At 42.3% G+C, this 19559-nt stretch overlaps 3 protein-coding genes across 3 annotated transcripts in view; all 3 read right to left on the bottom strand.

Annotated features, from left to right (window-relative positions):
- Nucleotides 1-19559, bottom strand: part of LOC138367869 (uncharacterized) — a 501322-nt gene that overhangs the window by 395249 nt on the left and 86514 nt on the right.
- Nucleotides 13567-14361, bottom strand: LOC138367739 (keratin-associated protein 10-6-like). The gene has a single exon (XM_069329686.1). It carries the CDS (start codon nt 14359-14361, stop codon nt 13567-13569), a length of 795 nt encoding a protein of 264 aa, XP_069185787.1.
- The window catches only part of LOC123750521 (uncharacterized PPE family protein PPE16-like), a 21418-nt gene continuing 16331 nt past the window's right edge, over nt 14473-19559 (bottom strand). Inside the window, exon 3 of the mRNA XM_045732629.2 lies at nt 14473-14559. Coding sequence (XP_045588585.2) covers nt 14473-14559 — 87 coding nt within the window. The remainder of the gene's footprint in view (nt 14560-19559) is intronic.

The following is a 19559-nucleotide window of genomic DNA, read 5'->3' as shown; positions in this document are numbered from 1 at the left end:
TGCTGAAGGGGATGGGACAAACACAAGTCTAGGCAAACCAAACATAATTCAAGGCCTAACAAACACGTTTCTAGGCCTAACAAACACAATTCTAGGCCTTATTTAGTACACATGTTAACCATAATAGGCTCATGATTTTTTAATTATTATTATTACCTACTTTTTAATGCCTTCTACAAAAATTTATTCACAAAATGTGACCATTTTTGGAGGGGTTCATAAATCTTATTTTCATTTCGTATCTTAGATGATGAGGTGACCCAACTTGCCGTGTTGTCCGCAGGTGACCCGTCCTCTCGAAAAATAAATCCCATTTTGACGTCATAAATCCCCACCGGACATGATATGATGTGCTATAAATCACACCGGCTCACAAACCTTCATGTTTTCAATACATGGGACATTTGGCCGGGTTAGGTTAGGTTTGGGTGTTTCTGTACACCAAGTTCTGTCTATTGGTGAAACGCAGGAAGTCTTGCTGGTGGGTTACGAACCCGTTCCTGTATCAATCAGGCTTTTTAATCTTAAATCTTTTAATCTTTTAATCTTAAATCTTCTGCCCGAAACGCTTTGCGTAATAGTGGCTTTAGGCATTGTATGTACTAGCTCTATCTATAAAGCCAACAAACTTTGTAAAATCTCTTTATGTATGTACCTTTACCTAAATAAAAAATATTATTATTATTATTATTATTAAGGCTGAAACTCAAGGATGAAGTCTTAAGAAGTGCTGGTGACATCGGATGGAAGTTCAGACATCTTAAATCAAGCTGGGAAGGGTATGGTGGGGAATAAGGACATATATCCTCCCAAAAGATCAACAATAAGGAAGTATATACAGTGAAGACATCCAACTGGTTCTCTCGGCTGAAGTAGGAGAATACAAGCAGGGAGTCAGCAGGAGACGGAGTCAGCAGGAGACGGAGTCAGCAGGAGACGGGGCACCGCAACGGGAATGCCAGGAACATATTCTTAGTTGTTGAGGATTCACAGGTGAAGTATATCAGTCGTACCCTCTATGTTCAAGGTATGTTCATAATTTAACAGTCTGAGCCGCATGTATAACCCACCCAAAACATAAACAATACGAATATTCAAAAGCATGTCCCAAGACTGAAATTACAAGCCTGAAGTCTGAACTATGAGGGACAGCTTAAGAAAATTGAGTCCTCAAACGCATGAAGAAAGGGAAAAAATTAGCCTTGATTTAAGACTTGAGACGACGTATAATTGATGCTGAAATAATACATAATAAACAGGTACAGATATTACGAAATCTTCATATATAGTGAGTATTGATGCCTTAGAGTCAATATATTGTGAGTATTGATGCCTCAGAGTCAATATATTGTGAGTATTGATGCCTCAGAGTCAATATATTGTGAGTATTGATGCCTCAGAGTCAATATATTGTGAGTATTGATGCCTCAAGGTCAATATATTGTGAGTATTGATGCCTCAGAGTCAATATATTGTGAGTATTGATGCCTCAGAGTCAATATATTGTGAGTATTGATGCCTCAGAGAGTCAATATATTTTGAGTATTGATGCCACAGAGAGTCAATATATTGTGAGTATTGACGCCTCAGAGAGTCAATATATTGTGAGTATTGACGCCTCAGAGAGTCAATATATTGTGGGTATTGATACCTCAGAGTCAATATATTGTGAGTATAGTCGCTTCAAAAAATGTATATATTGTGAGCATAAATGTGGTGGGGCCCAAGAGGCGAAACTCGACCTCGTGTACATAAATTAGGGATGGGGGGGACCTCCCACCCACAACCCACCCTCCCACTCTCTTTCCTCCATCCCTCCTTCCTTCCCACCCACACCTTCCCTCCCACCAACAACTTCCCTCCTTCCCCACTCATCTCCCCTCATCATCTCCTCGCTTGCATTAACGAGAGTAATGAATAGTCCTAAGTGTAGTGTGGCGAAGCTGTCGTGTACTTGGGTGTCGGTGCCTACCTATCCGCGTCCATACGGGCCAGCGAGGCAGGTCTTCTGTGCCCTGCCTCCACGCTAATGTACCTTGTGCCTTTATATATCTCAACGTTCCAGTTCACTTTTGTAATTAATCTTGAAACTAAATGATTGTAGTATCATGAGGTTCTTTCACCCTGGCTTACTTCCTAGGTAAGAAGTTTTGCAGCGCAAGTAAAATACAGGTATTTAGTTATAGGTTGTCCCTGTTCATCTTGTCTAGACCCTTCATATATTTTGAATGTTGTGATCAGGTCTCTCTCTCTCTGATTCTTTTCTCTGGGGATGCTAAATTGATCTCCCGGAGATCTTAACATCTTAATTTTCCTATTCCATCCTTGCGTTAAACTTCCGAACTCTCTCATTCCTCTTCGTGTGCCTCACAAGCCGAGGAATCCTTGCCTACGCTGTGTACCCTGTAACACGTCTGACGTAGGTTGTATATTACCCCGAGGGAATCGCTGTTTAAGTTTGTAAAAGACGTCAGTATAGGTCTGTAAATTCCGTGGATGCTGCTGATGTTATCTTATTTATGTGCGCGTATGTTGTTTGTGCTGGTGTTGAGTTTATGCCCAAACGGTGGTGGAAGGGGAGCCCTTCCCGGGGGAAAGCTGGAAGGAACATGACAACGGTGGAGGAAGGAAGCCAGAGAGGGCTAAAAGGAACAAGATAAAGGTAAGGAGGTGGGGAAGGAGGGGAGGGCGATGGCCGCCCAGTGAGAGCTGGAGGGAACAGGACTTACAGTGGAGAACGAGGAGGGTGATAATAGTGAAAAATACATTATCATAACTAGAAACAAAGGCTTTAAAATTGCAAGTAAAACAGGTTTGAGGATTGGACTTAAGGCCAATCAACCTCTGAAGTGCTTAATGAGCAACCAGTCAATATATATACCTTAGTCCAGGACTAAGGTAAACTCTCATGTGTATATACACACCGGGAAGCAAGGTACCTCCCCCCCCCCCCGTGTATACACATCCCAGTCGATCAAAGGTAAACTATTTAATTCAAACGAAAGATAATAACTTTAATCCAACAGTAACGTAAATACATGTGATATTAGATGAATGTTATTATTGCCAGCAACAGTTCAGAATCCCTTACTTTGACTAACAAATACTGTTAAACTACTAATGTAATTAATGTTAATTTAGAACTTAAATTACATTTCTACTGTTGCGCTGTTGATAACTTGATAACAGTTTTAGCCATCGTGTTCAACTTTATCTTGTACAACCCCTGGGTTATGTGGTCAACCCGTCCTCTTAAAAATAACGTCGCTTTTCGCTCGTATGCGCGCTATGGCCAAAAGTGGACGTAATTTGATATGAAATAGACTCACAGAAGTGACGTACTGTCCCGTTTTCTGTTTGAGTCGTCCGGCCGACTCGGAAAGGTTAGGAGAGGAAACATTCAATTAACATTTTTCATAAAAATTTGAAACTTTATGAGAATTTCCTGCCCACCTAACCTACCAGAAGGACCCTGAACTGACTATTGTTGAAAAAAATAATCCCAAATTTATTTTCATTTTATTTTCATTTTCAAATAACGTCCACTTTCGGCCATACGGGCAAACGGCCAAAAGCGACGTTATTTTTAAGAGGACAGGTTGCTGTGGTAGTATCGACAGGAATCTGTCTATTTGTCTGTCTGTCTGTGTCTGTCTGTCTATCTGTCTGTCTGTCTTTCTGTCTGTCTGTCTCTCTCTCTCTCTCTCTCTCTCTCTCTCTCTCTCTCTCTCTCTCTCTCTCTCTCTCTCTCTCTCTCTCTCTCTCTCTCTCTCTCTCTCTCTCTCTCTCTCTCTCTCTCTCTCTCCCTCTCTCTCTCTCTCCCTCTCTCTCTCTCTCCCTCTCTATCCCTCTCCCTCTCTCTCTCTCTCTCTCTCTCTCTCTCTCTCTCTCTCTCTCTCTCTCTCTCTCTCTCTCTCTCTCTCTCTCTCTCTCTCTCTCTCTCTCTCTCTCTCTCTCTCTCTCTCTCTCTCCCTGCGTTAAATGTACTTAGGCTGAAATGGAAGAAGAAACTCACGGTACTGGGAACCTTTATTGGAATGTCTCACAAGAAATTGGTCGGGCGAGACCCCCTCCCTGGAAGAGCAGATACAGACCAGGAATGTGAACAAAAAGACTTGGAATACGTAATGGGAGGGTGGAATGGTAATGGGAAGCTGTGGAATAGAAGGTGACAGGGAGGAACGGCATTGGGGAATGGGGGCCGTTGGAATGTGATTTAAAGCTTCAACTTGAAGATTAGACAAATTATGTCGGGGGTTTAACCGTTAACGGCAACTAAAAAAGTAGTTTATTGTATGTTAAAATTAGAATACATACTCTACGAATAGATATCCTTCGAATAGATACCTTAGAAAAGATACCCTTTGTAACAGATAATGAATGACTGGAACAGCCAATCATGGAATATATGAGATGGAATTGAAATGCTAATTTCAAGCTATGCAGTATACGAGGGGGTGATTGGAATGATAATGAGAATTTGCTCTTTAAGTGAACAAAGGGCCCCAACTCAAACTGGTACCACTGGAACCACTAGAACCACTGGAATGGATGATGCGAGGCTGGAATGAGAAATGTAAATTGTATTCGAATAGATAACAATTTAATTTTCGCTTACTATTTAACGGGTGATAAATTGTGAGGGATTAAAAAGATAGGCCTTTACATAGGCCTCTACATAGGTGATAGAGAGCTTGCATGTCCTTAATCCATCACTGACACATACACTATCGTCTCACTACACCTAGATTAATAATGATTACTGACAGAAATAATCCAGAGTCTCTAACACAGCTAATGTGGCCGATGTGTGAATATAAAACTCAAGACCAGATTTCTTTTCCAGCGCCTCAGCGTGACAATACAGAGAGGAAACGCTCTCTCTGTTCATGGGTCCTGCCCACCATCTGAGGCTTTTTTAAGAACTCAACAGTCTGTAACAAGTAACTCTGTACTACTTAATATGTAGCCAAGTTTGCAACTCAGTTTTGTGTAATAAAGATGAAATAAAATAAAACACATTTTGTGCAATGAAGTTTAAATCAAATAAAACAATTACAACATATATGAGACAATATGTAGGAGAAGACAATATGTGTCAGCGCACGTGAGAGTCCCACAAGGCTTCCCCTGGATGCTGCACAACGTCTTCTTCCAGGCTGAGGGTCCTTACAAACAACTGTAGCAGCTATTTTTGAATGTCCAAAAATGTACCGTAAAACCCATCAAAATAGTTTTGATGAATAAATTGTGTAAAGGGCAAGAAAAAACAGGACCAACCCAACGTAAACTTTCCTAGGCCCAGTATACCACAAGTATACACAAAATTAGGCCTAGGACTGAATCCTACAATCCTAGGATTGTAGGATTGCTAATTGAGGCCTAGGACATACAGGGATCACGTTAACAGCTACCATTCTACCATTTATTTTTGGCATGCTGTATGGAGAACTCCAATAGCCCTCCCCCAAAAAACGTACACTTTTGCGTGCTATAACAGTCCACTTTGTCCGTTCCAAAATAGTAGCAATAAGTACTATATATTTCTAAGGAAGGTATGGGTTGTATATCACACGAGGTCGCCAATACACCCTGTTCCATCCAACCCTTCCACCCCTTCCCTTCACTACGGGTCCTTCCCTCAGAAATAAGCTACGTAACAAGAACTGGTACAAATGTTTATTGTGAAGAAGTTCCTTTTGGCAACTGGTTAGCATTTCTTTGGCAGCTGCTTGTAACAGGTAGACAACAGATTGGCAACAAGTAGACAACAGGTAGACAACAGATTGGCTACATGTAGACAACAGGTAGACACAAAATAGACAACGGTTAAACAAGAGTTTGGCAGCCAAAATAAATGATATTGTCAACTATTCAGTCATCTTGAATAAAAATGTCAAAACTATTAAAACTATTAAAAGTAACCATTAAAACCATTTTGAGTCAATGCAGTGACTCGAACCAGCGTTCTGGTGATTCCCAGACACCTACCTTAACCCATTCTGGGAATCAGCAGAACTGATTCTGAACTTAACTTAACCAGAACTGAACAAGATAAATTAAGTATTAGGAAAAGACGGTAACTCCAGCATGACAATATAACACTTGGAAGGGACATGAGGACAAGGAGCAGATGTATGAGATATGAGGAGAGGGAGCTAGGATATGAGGAGAGGGAGCTAGGATATGAGGAGAGGGAGCTAGGATATGAGGAGAGGGAGCTAGGATATGAGGATAGGGTGAAGAAACGTTGTCTAATCACTAGGACCATCGGGAATCGAGCTAGAACCAAGAAAACCCACGCTGCTGCAGTAAGGCTGAAAATAAACTTAGCAATTCATTTAGCAACGACGGAAATAGGCCAAAAAGTCTTAACACGTGTGATAAAAAAAATACGCAAAAGACAAAATCATAAAGAAGTAGTCAGGGAAGTGCTGCAACACGGCAATATTGCACGAGCGATAAGGCTGACTTGACCTCTCCAAGACACAGGGTTCAAGACCCTCTGATCTTGAACCCTCGCGGTACAAAGGCACTCAGTTCAAGTGCTTTACCTAAAAGCAATTTCTTTGAAGTATTATCTCCATATTGAAGAGCTGAAAGTTCAACATAAATTTAATATAGAAAATGGAAGATAATATGGTGAAAATTTACTCACTTTGGAACATTTTTATAAAGATCTATTTTATAGTAATATTGGTCGATATAAAACAAACCGGACATTAACACAAATCTAATGAAGGAAATTCGTGTTTAACGAGACTAACGGAGTTCTTCAATAACACTACACGGGAGAGAAGGACAGATAGACTGCCTCTATCTTGACTTCCAGAAATACTTTGACACAGTTGCGCATAAGTAGTCGCCTTACATACTTGACAGCCAGCCTGCGATAACGCTGAAGTGGATGAGAGAGAGTACCTAACAGACAATAAACAATGATCCACAATGAGTGTTAGCGCAGGATAATAAGTGGCCACCTCCAAGGATCTGTCCTAGGACTCAGGCAAGTCCTGATCTCACTTAATAGCCTGACCATGAGGTCAGAACACTCACGGAAGAACCACACCGGCTGCAAAGTTAGTCCGATAAATGGTTATTAAATATGATGCTCTCCAGATGAGCATGAGTTATAACATGTCATTCACTCAGCTCATCGGAGAGATACCAATTAGGTACTTCTGAGATCCTTCCTTATTGAGAGCATATATGGCTTCATTAGCAAAAAAACGTTCTCGTATTTTACGGTCCGAGTTCGAAACTCCGTTGATCACAATGAATTAAGGTGATAACAAATTTAAGAGTATAGAAATAGGACAGTACACAATGATAAAGAACCACCCTGAAGAACCATCTATCGAAAACCATCTTGGCGTAGATACATCAGGAATTATCTCAGAGAAAATTATATTTATAAAGGATAATGGCAGCGGTATATATGAAATTGAGGACCAACAGGACATACATCAGGATTCTTAATAAGAAGACATTGAGAACACGGTCCACCACCTACGTGAGACCAGCCGAAGAGAATGCATTCCTATCACAAAGTTCCAATCTCAAGGGCCACATAAGACAGCTTGAAAAATAGCAAAAATTTACAAATAGCTAATCCCATAAATACGTGGAAAGGGGTAAGAAGAAGACAGACATTATAGACAAAATATTTAGAAGAACTAATAAGGAGGAAAATTAATAATACATATATTTTCTGGGAATAACAATGATATACACATGTGCTGGTTAACATTATAAACGAATAGCCTCGCATGAGAGGGGGGGGGGGGAATAAACTTAAATAAAAATAACAATAATAGAGGAATCTGATGGAAGCTGGAGACACAGATGTGCCATAGAGATGAGTAGTAGAAACATAAAATGAACTAGACTAGGAGGCTGTAGCAGCCAATTCTATCCAAAATTGTAAAGCAGATTTGAATGTTGATTTGCTGGTCGTTAATTATAACATTAAAGGGTCAAAAGGATAGTTCATGAGCTGGAGCTCGATTTTTCGGCCGGGATTCGAACCCGGTAACGTGGACTGCGAATTTCGAACGTTGTCCTTTCGGCCTTGAGAAACCCGTCACCAATCAGTGCTTACCTATTAGTGACTTTAAGGAAGTGAGGTCTAGCTCATCATGACCCGCCAATTAGTCCTGATGGGCCTGTTGCGTTACAGCTTAACTATTCTGACGCTCAAAATCTGTGTCGAACCTGTCCTTAAAGTTTCGGATGGAGGTGGCTTCTACAACTTCTTCTTTCAGTACATTACACTTGTTGACCGCCCGTACAAGGGGACGAGTATTTCCTTACATTTCTTCGACAAATTTGTGTTTTCAGCTTCCACTTGTGTCCTCTTGTATTTCCACGTGTGTGTATGTATATATGTGTGCATATATAAATACGTTATTCTTTCATCTGATGAGACGGAACATCCTTAATACAACCGCCTCTCTTTCTCCTCCTCCTACTCTCTTCTCTTTCCCTCTGCTCTTCTTCTCTCCTCTCATCTACAGTCCTCCTGCCTCTCTCTTCTTGCTCCCTTCTCTCTCTTTCTCTCTCTCTCTCTCTCCACGCTGCTTCTGCGCGCGCACACACACACACACACACACACACACACACACACACACACACAAAACGCTCCATTCTCCACTGCTTCCTTGTAGCTATATTTAGTGCACTCCCTCGCCTACTCTCTCTCTCTCTTCCTCTTCCTCCAATTCCCCATCGTCTTTTGCTGTTTCTCCACTAACCTCTTCCCTTATCTTACGGTTAATAATTCTATTTTCCTCTCCCCCTCTTTCCTTTTCTTTTTGAACAGTGTGACATCTCTTTCTTTCGCTCTTCTATCTTCAGCTCTTCTTTTTTTTCTTTAACCTGTCTTCTTTCTTCCTTCACATCCCTTTTACTTTGTGAATCACTGTTTTTCACCCTTCCCAGATTTTTCCAGATTTCCATCACTCCCGTATCATATCTTCCATCTCCTCTACCACCACCATCTTCCCATCAGGAGCGTGTCTGCCTCCACCCACGACCCATCAGGAGCGTGTCTGCCACCACCCATCTTCCTATCAGGAGCGTGTCTGCCTCCACCCACGACCCATCAGGAGCGTGTCTGCCACCACCCACCTCCCCATCAGGAGCTGGTCTGGAAGGAGGACAAGACCCGACACTTCCTATGATCTTGCACCGTTCATTCCCTTCTCCTAAAATTCCCGCCTTACCAATGATTCCTTCTTGGTTCCTGTGTCTCTTCCCTTTTTCCCTCCTCCATTCCCTCTCTTCTCCTCGCCTTCCTCTCCCATTCCCTCTCCATCCGACAGGTGCAGGACGAGGACAGTGAGAGTATGTGAGACATCTCCCACGCCACCACACGTACACAAAATATATAAACCATATATATATAAATTACACCGTGGGGGTTTATATAATGTATATACTGTATGGATGCTGGTATATATTGTATGGATGCTGGTATACATTGTGTGGATGCTGGTATACATTGTATGGATGCTGGTATACATTGTATGGATGCTGGTATACATTGTATGGATGCTGGTATACATTGTATGGATGCTGGTATACATTGTATGGATGCTGGTTATCAGTTATAGAGCACTCCATGCACCTTATGTGGCTGAGTGCTCAGCAACTCAGTGTGCAGTGCAGGGGCTCTCAGGCCTCCCTGTTTATGTATGACAGACGAGAGAATATATGAAGGGTCTGGATCTTACTGTAAAAAAAGTCCTTTTGTCACCTTCTGTCGTTCAGTGTTCAATAACCCACTGTATTATATGTAGGACAAGATATCTCTCACCCTGTTTATGGAAAATATACATGCATGTCTACAATGGTTAATGTGGCATAAATGTATGGTCACATCTAAGGTGAAAAACAAGTAAATATTTTCACTTCACGACCTACCTCTCGTGTTATCTGCCCATTCCTAAGTCCCACTATTCCTTTTAGCACACTCTGCCTATATTCACCTTCCTGTGTCCTCTTTCCCCTATTCCTCTCTCTCTCTTTCTCTCCCCCTCCCTCATCTCCATCCATCCTCCGCTGGAAAATAAAACAGAGGAAGGCGGCAGACGGCGCCTGGCGAAGTGTGAGGAGGAGGAACGCGGCCAACAAGACTCCCATTCTCAAGTTGCCTGGGCAGGACAAAGAGCCAATCGGCGGGAGTGACCAGCTCCGACTAGACGACAATAGGCACGGGAGCTGAGCCTTGGCTAAGGCACGAGGGAGGAGGAGCGGAAGTAAGGGCAGGCCGATAGGCTCAGTCTCTTCAGGTTTGTGACATTTGGTCTGTGCTAGGGTGATATTCTGTGGCTTCTTGGGGTCCTGTCGTGGCCGCGATAGGGTGATGCTGTACTTTCCAGAGTGATGTTGTAATTTCTAGGGTGACGTTTCCCTTCTAGAGTGATGCTTGCTTTCTAGAGTGACATTGTCCTGTCTAGCAGTGATGTTGTGCTTTTTAAGGTCTGAAGGATTGACATTTAAATTCGTTCACCCTCCCTCTACTTTTAATTGAGACAGATAAAACTTAAATAGACTTATGTTTACATAGACTTATGGAAACATTTTCCAAGTCTGTTTACATACAGGAAAATGTTTGAGATATAAATGAATAAAATAAAGTAATATTTTCCCCAAAAATAAAGAGAAAAACCTGATGTTCTTATTGCGGTAAACAAAATACAAAAAATTATGTTGAATAAAAGAAGTAAAAATGACGTGATATTCTTCCCCACTCTGTTGTGTTTTAGCTTCCATATACAGAAGACTTTCTCAAGGAGCTGTCATTTGTTTTTTCAAGCAACGAGAAACAAACGAAGTAAAAAATCTTTTTAAGGCGGTTTGGAGCGTATCTGAGCGCTTGTACGGGATCATTGTTAATTATATACGTCGCAGTGATTAAAAAACAAAAACAGTATTATGGTCTTTCAAAGGCCTATCGTGAAAACAATATTGTTTTAAATTTCAAATATTAAACATGCTTTAGAGGTATTATATTTCTAACACAAATTCAATCTCTTGAGACTATTTTTAAGACTAATTATTATTTTTAAGATTGTTTAGGTTACAATTTACGTCTAAGAATGTAGAATTAAGATTGCTTACGATAGAATTTACGTCTAAGACGGTCTTGTAGTGTTTAAGCTCTTGTAGTGTACATAGTGTATGTGACACTATCAGAGGCTCTGGTATTTGTGGAAAAAGAGGGGTTGGTGTGTTATAAATGTGCCGGAGGCGTCTAGTAGACGTCAAAGAGACGTCAAGGCGACGTCAAGGAGACGTCAAGGTTAGGAACTTGTCTTTTAAAATCATGAGGGTTGTAGTGAGTGGACTGTAGTCACCTGCAATCAGCACTCACTTGCAGTTTGCATTTATTTGCAGTCTACTCTCACCTGAAGTTTGTATTCACCTACAGTCTACTCTCACCTGAAGTTTGTATTCACCTACAGTCTACACTCACCTGCAGTTTCCTTTATTTTGATCTACTTTGTATGCTCTTAATACAAAACGAAGTTATGTGGGCTGAATCTTAGTGCTGAACAAGATGAACAAGAAACAGAAACTTGTGGGAAAACGGATGCTCACAACTAGGCCTGTACTAGGTTCCCAACTAGGCCTATGCTAGAGAGAAATATACTATTCAACAAGTCGTTTTTTAATTAGAATCATGAGACAATGGCCATCTCTAACTTTGCTGAGAGATATATTAATTCGAAATTTCTGTAATTAATAATCATACTAACATTCCTTGTAATCTTCACCTCATCACGGACGCATGATACACACTCATCACCGAGGAGGGAGATGAGAATCATGCTCTTCTAAAAGTAGTCACACACACTTTACAACAATTTCCTTCCTATTTTAATAGCCTAAGGACTCACAAGAAATGTGTTAACCCTGATGGCTCAGTCCGCCCGTCAACACGACGCCCTGCAGACGCCCGGACACCTCACAGCGACAACGGCGGCATCCTTCACCAGTTGATGGACAGTTGAGAGGTGGGACCAAAGAGCCAGAGCTCAACCCCCGCAAAAAGACAACTAGGTGAGTACAGAGTGTCAGGGTCGGGCTCTGACGCTCCAGCTGCCTCAACTCCACGCTGGAAAATAGCTGCCAGTACACTAATAAACAAAGAAGCAGGAGCAATTTTCCTCGATTCAAGGTCTATTCTCCCAGCTCTTGAGAACACTACTTGCAAGAAACACTGCAAGAATTCTTGGGCTGCAATAATAGAATTATTGTCCGTTGCACAGGAGAAAAATGCCAGAATCTCTATTCCATATCTCATGATGATGATCCACACACAGCACCCAAATTAGCATTTAATGCTGAGGAGATGTAAAGTGACCTGTGCAGCCCCAAGGAGGGAGCAAAGAGCAGGGAGATGACTGGAGGGAGATGGAGTGAGGGAGAGAGAGAGAGAACGAGAGAAATGAAGGCAAGTATAGGGAGATGAAGGGAGATGGTATCCAACAGCTGGAGGACAGAGGACATGAATACCAGCCGCTCCATAAAGTCACTCGTCTCTTAAGTGTCAGTAAAGTTTGGTAGAGAACTCCTTCGTCTTGTCTAACTGTGTGTCTGTAGTAGGCCAGTCTGTATGTTGGTATGTGTCGCTGTATGTGTCTCTCTCCTGGTATGTGTCGCTGAATGTGTATCTGTTATTTACCCCTTGAATTTTTATATTAGTTTGTTAATATATATATATATATATATGTCGTACCTAGTAGCCAGAACGCACTTCTCAGCCTACTATGCAAGGCCCGATTTGCCTAATAAGCCAACTTTCCATGAATTAATTGTTTTTCGACTACCTAACCTACCTAACCTAACCTAACCTAACTTTTTCGGCTACCTAACCTATAAAGATAGGTTAGGTTAGGTTAGGTAGGGTTGGTTAGGTTCGGTCATATATCTACGTTAATTTTAACTCCAATAAAAAAAATTGACCTCATACATAATGAAATGGGTAGCTTTATCATTTCATAAGAAAAAAAATAGAGAAAATATATTAATTCATGAAAACTTGGCTTATTAATTAAGCAAATCGGGCCTTGCATAGTAGGCTGAGAAGTGCGTTCTGGCTACTAGGTACGACATATATATATACACAGACTACTGCTGCTCGTCTCTTATCCAATCTGTTTTCGGAATAACTAAATCCCTTTTTTCTTCTTTATCTCTCCCTCATTCTGTTCACTCTTTCGCAACGCACCCGCTCTGTTTTGTCTCTGTCTGACTATCTCTCTCTCTCTCTCTCTCTCTCTCTCTCTCTCTCTCTCTCTCTCTCTCTCTCTCTCTCTCTCTCTCTCTCTCTCTCTCTCTCTCTCTCTCACTCACTCACTCACTCCATGAGAGAGGGAGAGAGAGTCATTCGAACCCGCTCATCATTCGGACTTGATGATGTGTAAATTCGAATCCTCCTCACGGCTCCTACTGATTTTTTCATTGATACATCACGTTAATGTGATTTAATAATAATAATAATAATAATAATAATAATAATAATAATAATAATAATTATAATAATAATAACACCCCCAGCTAGGCCTCCGTCAGCCAGGCCCCACACAGCTGGCTCCTGCAGCATGCTCCTGTAGCTGACTCCTGCAGCTGGCTGGCTCCTGCAGCAGGCTCCTGTAGCTGACTCCTGCAGCAGGCTCCTGCAGCTGGCTCCTGCAGCTGGCTCCTGCAGCTGGCTGGCTCCTGCAGCAGGCTCCTGTAGCTGACTCCTGCAGCTGGCTGGCTCCTGCAGCAGGCTCCTGTAGCTGACTCCTGCAGCAGGTTCCTGCAGCAGGCTCCTGCAGCTGGCTGGCTCCTGCAGCAGGCTCCTGCAGCTGGCTGGCTCCTGCAGCAGGCTCCTGTAGCTGACTCCTGCAGCTGGCTGGCTCCTGCAGCAGGCTCCTGTAGCTGACTCCTGCAGCAGGCTCCTGCAGCAGGCTCCTGCAGCTGGCTGGCTCCTGCAGCTGGCTGGCTCCTGCAGCAGGCTCCTGCAGCTGGCTGGCTCCTGCAGCAGGCTCCTGTAGCTGACTCATGCAGCTGGCTGGCTCCTGCAGCAGGCTCCTGTAGCTGACTCCTGCAGCAGGCTCCTGCAGCAGGCTCCTGCAGCTGGCTGGCTCCTGCAGCAGGCTCCTGCAGCTGGCTGGCTCCTGCAGCTGGCTGGCTCCTGCAGCTGGCTGGCTCCTGCAGCAGGCTCCTGTAGCAGGCTCCTGCAGCTGGCTGGCTCCTGCAGCTGGCTGGCTCCTGCAGCAGGCTGGCTCCTGCAGCAGGCTCCTGCAGCTGGCTGGCTCCTGCAGCAGGCTCCTGCAGCTGGCTGGCTCCTGCAGCAGGCTCCTGCATCTTGCTCCTGTAGCTGGCTCCTGCAGCAGGCTCCTACAGCAGGCTCCTACAGCTGGCTCCTGCAGCTGGCTCCTGCAGCTGGCTCCTACAGCAGGCTCCTACAGCAGGCTCCTACAGCTGGCTCCTGCAGCTGGCTCCTGCAGCTGGCTCCTGCAGCTGCAGGAAGGCAGGAACACTGCAGTCATCCTGACTCAGCCACTGCAGGAGGTATTACACGCCTTAATGTTGCGCCTATATTATAAACCGCCGTCGGGAAGCTGGTTTGGCACTAAACGTCCTCAACTACCTTCGTCAGCGCGGTGCGAAACGAGGCCATTAGGTGGGTTTACCAGCCATAAAGGCAAGATACGCTTGTGGTAGACTCAATACGCGAACGGGCTGTCGTCAGCGGCGCTACCACACGCTGCTTGACAAGGCTGAGCAGCAGCTGACGGATGGGGGGGGGGATGGTGAGGGGGGAAAGGGGGGGGGGCTTTGGGAAAGAAGGAAGGGGGGGGGTTGTGGAAGGGGTATTGGGAGAGAAGAGAGACTGGGGTTGGAAGAAGAGGGGGCATAGATGCGGGAGTTAGAGTAGAATAGCATGAGGTTCTCCACTGCCTTTAGCTTGCATAGCATCGCCAGGAATAATAATATATTTGAGCTCTGAAAGCAAAGATGGAAAGGTTAATCGAATTTGAAACAATAATTGGTCTCAGTCCTACAACCACCTACAACTGACACTCGTATTGTTGCTACGACTACAAGCACTAACAACTACCACTAGTATAGTCGCTGCTATGCTGCTAAACCACCTATAACTACCACTATAGTACTGCTGCTGGTGCTACCAGCTACACAGCAACTACCACAACTAACTAATGGAGTATATTTTACTCCTGGATAAAATCTAGAGCAAGCGCCAAGCATATATAGTGCGACAAGCGTGTTTAGACTCAGTGTTGGCCTCCAGGCCTATCTACCTCTGGAGGGTCATTAAGGTCACCACAGTAGTTTATTGACCAACCAGCAAGTATACTTTTGTGCTCAGTATAATCAAAGACTAAAGAAAACTCTCGGTGTATATACACCAAGAAGAGATGTACACCTCGTGGTCTGTGTACACACACACACATACACACACACACACTCACACACACACACACACACACTCACACTCACACACACACACACACACTCACACACACACACTCACACTCACACACACACACTCACACACACACACACACACACACACACACACACACACACACTCACACACACACACACTCACACACACACACACACACACACTCACACACACACACACTCACACACACACACACTCACACACACACACACTCACACACACACACACACATATATATATATATATATATATATATATATATATATATATATATATATATATATATATACATATGCGAACAAGCCTGAATGGTCCCCAGGACTATATGCGACTGAAAACTCACACCCCAGAAGTGACTCGAACCCATACTCCCAGTTGCATTGCTCCTGGGAGTATGGGTTCGAGTCACTTCTGGGGTGTGAGTTTTCAGTCGCATATAGTCCTGGGGACCGTTCAGGCTTGTTCGCATTTGTGTTCCTCACGTGTGCCCCAAAGAATGAGGTGATTTGATAAAATGCTATGCCTATGAATACCATCCGAGTGCCGGCGGGGAAGTGATTCAAATAGCTTCGGCTATCACTTCCTTATGTCCGGTCGTGATGGTCAAGCGGATTAAGGCGTCCTGTAGTTACCAGTTGCGTTGCTCCTGGGAGTATGGGTTCGAGTCACTTCTGGGGTGTGAGTTGTCAGAGTCATATATATATATATATATATATATATATATATATATATATATATATATATATATATATATATATATATATGTTGTACCTAGTAGTAAGAAAGCAATAATTGGCCTACTATGCAAGGCCCGATTTGCCTAATAAGCCAAGTTTTCCTGAATTTAAATATTTTTATTTTTTTCTTATGAAACGATAAAGCTATCCATTTCATTATGTATGAGTTAAGTTCTTTTCATTTCAGTTAAAACTAATATAGATATATGACCGAACCTAACCAACCCTACCTAACCTAACCTATCTGAACCTAACCTAAACTAATATAACTAAGTCAATAATTTTTGTTCTTAACAAAATATAATAATAATATTTCAAAATAACGAATTGGAAACTATTTTGAAAATAAAGAAAATTACTCGGCCTATTAGGTAAATCGGGCCTTGCATAGTAGGCCGAGAAGTGCGTTAGAGTATATTAATATATTAAGCCCATAGCTCATAGCACGGGCTATGGTGAGCCCGTAGTGGACTTAGTAAGTAATAAATGTACGCAATATACTCGACTTTTGGAGTAAAGATTCCCAATCATATATATACACCCATTTATGAATGAAGTATTTGATTAGATATACCCCTTGCGGCATTCTTTTCTTTCAAAATCATTCCGAATATATATAAAATAATAATAATAATAATAATAATAATAATAATAATAATAATAATAATAATAATAATAATAATAATAATAACTGAAAACGAGAGTTGGGTGTGGGGGGGGGGGGAGCAGCCCCCTAAGAGCAGGGAAAGAAAACGCGAGTAATTACTTCCAAGGGAGTCTTAACATTTTCCGGGTGAGCACGATGGGGGGGGGGGGGGCCGGGGATTATGGGGGATGGGGGATGGGGGAAAGGAGAGCTGGGAGAAGGGAGAGGGCTGAGGGGATGGGAGAGGGAAGGGGAACCGTCATCAAGGACCATATGAATACGTCTACCTGGAACTCGGGAACTAAGAGTGGCGACCTTTTCCTCTAATTGGAGAACGCGTGTACACGACATTTTCTCTCTCTCTCTCTCTCTCTCTCTCTCTCTCTCTCTCTCTCTCTCTCTCCCTCTCCCTCTCCCTCTCTCTCTCTCTCTCTCTCCCTCTCCCTCTCCCTCTCTCTCTCTCTCTCTCTCTCTCTCTCTCTCTCTCTCTCTCTCTCTCTCTCTCTCTCCCTCCCTCCCTCCCTCTCTCTCTCTCTCTCTCTCTCTCTCTCTCTCTCTCTCTCTCTCTCTCTCTCTCTCTCTCTCTCTCTCTCTCTCTCTCTCTCTCTCTCTCTCCCTCCCTCCCTCTCTCTCTCTCTCTCTCTCTCTCTCTCTCTCTCTCTCTCTCTCTCTCTCTCTCTCTCTCTCTCTCTCTCTCTCTCTCAATCTCTCATTCTCGTTCTCAATTTTTCCGTTTTAATTGAAGGATTTTACCGAGAAAAGCATTTAAAGGTTTTATTATCGTTAGGCAGTTCGGGTGATTTGAGATAATTAATGGAATTGGTGGCTTGTGGCATTTATTAGTGGTGTTTTTTTGGTTGTTGATTGAGCTCTGAGGTGTTGTTGTTGTTGTAATACCTTAATTATGTTTATTTGCATTAATTATTATTTATTATCGTTATTAATACAATTATTCTTATTATTATGCATTTTTTTCATTTGTTTAATGGATACATCCGTTAAATATTTTCATAATGTCTCGTTGTATTGACTTGAATGTTTATAATAATTGTGTTTGATAGAACAACAGTGTTGGTGTTTGTGATAGAACAACAGAGTGTTGGTGTTTGTGATAGAACAACAGTGTTGGTGTTTGTGATAGAACAACAGAGTGTTGGTGTTTGTGATAGAACAACAGTGTTGGTGTTTGTGATAGAACAACAGTGTTGGTGTTTGTGATAGAACAACAGTGTTGGTGTTTGTGATAGAACAACAGTGTTGGTGTTTGTGATAGAACAACAGTGTTGGTGTTTGTGATAGAACAACAGTGTTGGTGTTTGTGATAGAACAACAGTGTTGGTGTTTGTGATAGAACAACAGTGTTGGTGTTTGTGATAGAACAACAGTGTTGGTGTTTGTGATAGAACAACAGTGTTGGTGTTTGTGATAGAACAACAGTGTTGGTGTTTGTGATAGAACAACAGTGTTGGTGTTTGTGATAGAACAACAGTGTTGGTGTTTGTGATAGAACAACAGTGTTGGTGTTTGTGATAGAACAACAGTGTTGGTGTTTGTGATAGAACAACAGTGTTGGTGTTTGTGATAGAACAACAGTGTTGGTGTTTGTGATAGAACAACAGTGTTGGTGTTTGTGATAGAACAACAGTGTTGGTGTTTGTGATAGAACAACAGTGTTGGTGTTTGTGAAACTGAGCCAGTTACTCCTGGAGGTCCGCAGGCAACTGTGTTCATCTTCGTTACCAGCCGCCGCATGCTAATGGTGTATAATTAATTTATATTTATTATTTAGTTTATTGTTACATAATGTTTGATTTAATATATTTAGTGGAGTGGGAAGATTTTTGGTTATAATTAAGAGCCTGTCGTAGTGGCCCTGGGATACCTCTGCTGATTGACTATAATTATTATTATTATTTTTATTTTTATTATTATTATTATTATTATTATTATTATTATTATTATTATTATTATTATTGTATGCTGCTTATGTTACAGTTTGGCGAGATCTGTACCTTTTCGGTACAGTTATGTGTAGCACGAACGGTCGTCCATAAAATTTATTGAATGACATTCTGAAATATTTACAAATTCATTTACAAAACTCTTGTAATAGTTGAAGCCCCCAAGCTGTTTGTTTGAGTCGTCAATCTGTAGTGAAGACGAACTCTATTATTATATGCATTTTGGATTAGACGAGTTGCAAAAATGAACCTTGAAAATTTTAATTGAACCTTGAACATTTTTAATTGAACCATGAATTGAACCAAAAATGGAATTGGACAATGAACCTTCTGCAAAACTGCATAAGGTGCATTGCCTCACACGTGGCCGCTCCTATTTATCTCCACCCAAATTAATTCATATATATGTCTAACCTAAGCTTGAAACAATCCAGCTATCCCACGTCTATTACGCTACCCGGTAATTGGTTCCGTAAATCAACAAGCCTGTTTCCAAACCAGTATTTACCCAGGAATTCCCTGAATCTAAACTTACCCAATTTATATCCATTGTTTGGTGTTGAAACAATAAGTGGCACGTCTTATTTGACGATTTATTTGTTGGGGGAATTGTAGTTAGTGTAATTTATTATGCAGCCCGTCCCACCCCTTCCCTTCTAGTCCCGTACACCCGTTCCACGAGCAGTGGAGGGATAGGAGAGAGAGAGAGAGAGAGAGAGAGAGAGAGA

The sequence above is a fragment of the Procambarus clarkii genome, chromosome 23 (genome assembly GCF_040958095.1).
Source record: "Procambarus clarkii isolate CNS0578487 chromosome 23, FALCON_Pclarkii_2.0, whole genome shotgun sequence".
Classification (NCBI taxonomy): Eukaryota; Metazoa; Arthropoda; class Malacostraca; order Decapoda; family Cambaridae; genus Procambarus; species Procambarus clarkii.
Note: the sequence above shows the minus strand (reverse complement) of the source record. Positions and strands in the feature narration are given on the sequence as shown.

Coding starts and splice junctions, on each gene's coding strand:
- LOC138367739 (XM_069329686.1), bottom strand. CDS start 14,361: ATGCAGGAGCCTGCTGCAGGAGCCAGCCAGCTGCAGGAGCCTGCTGCA.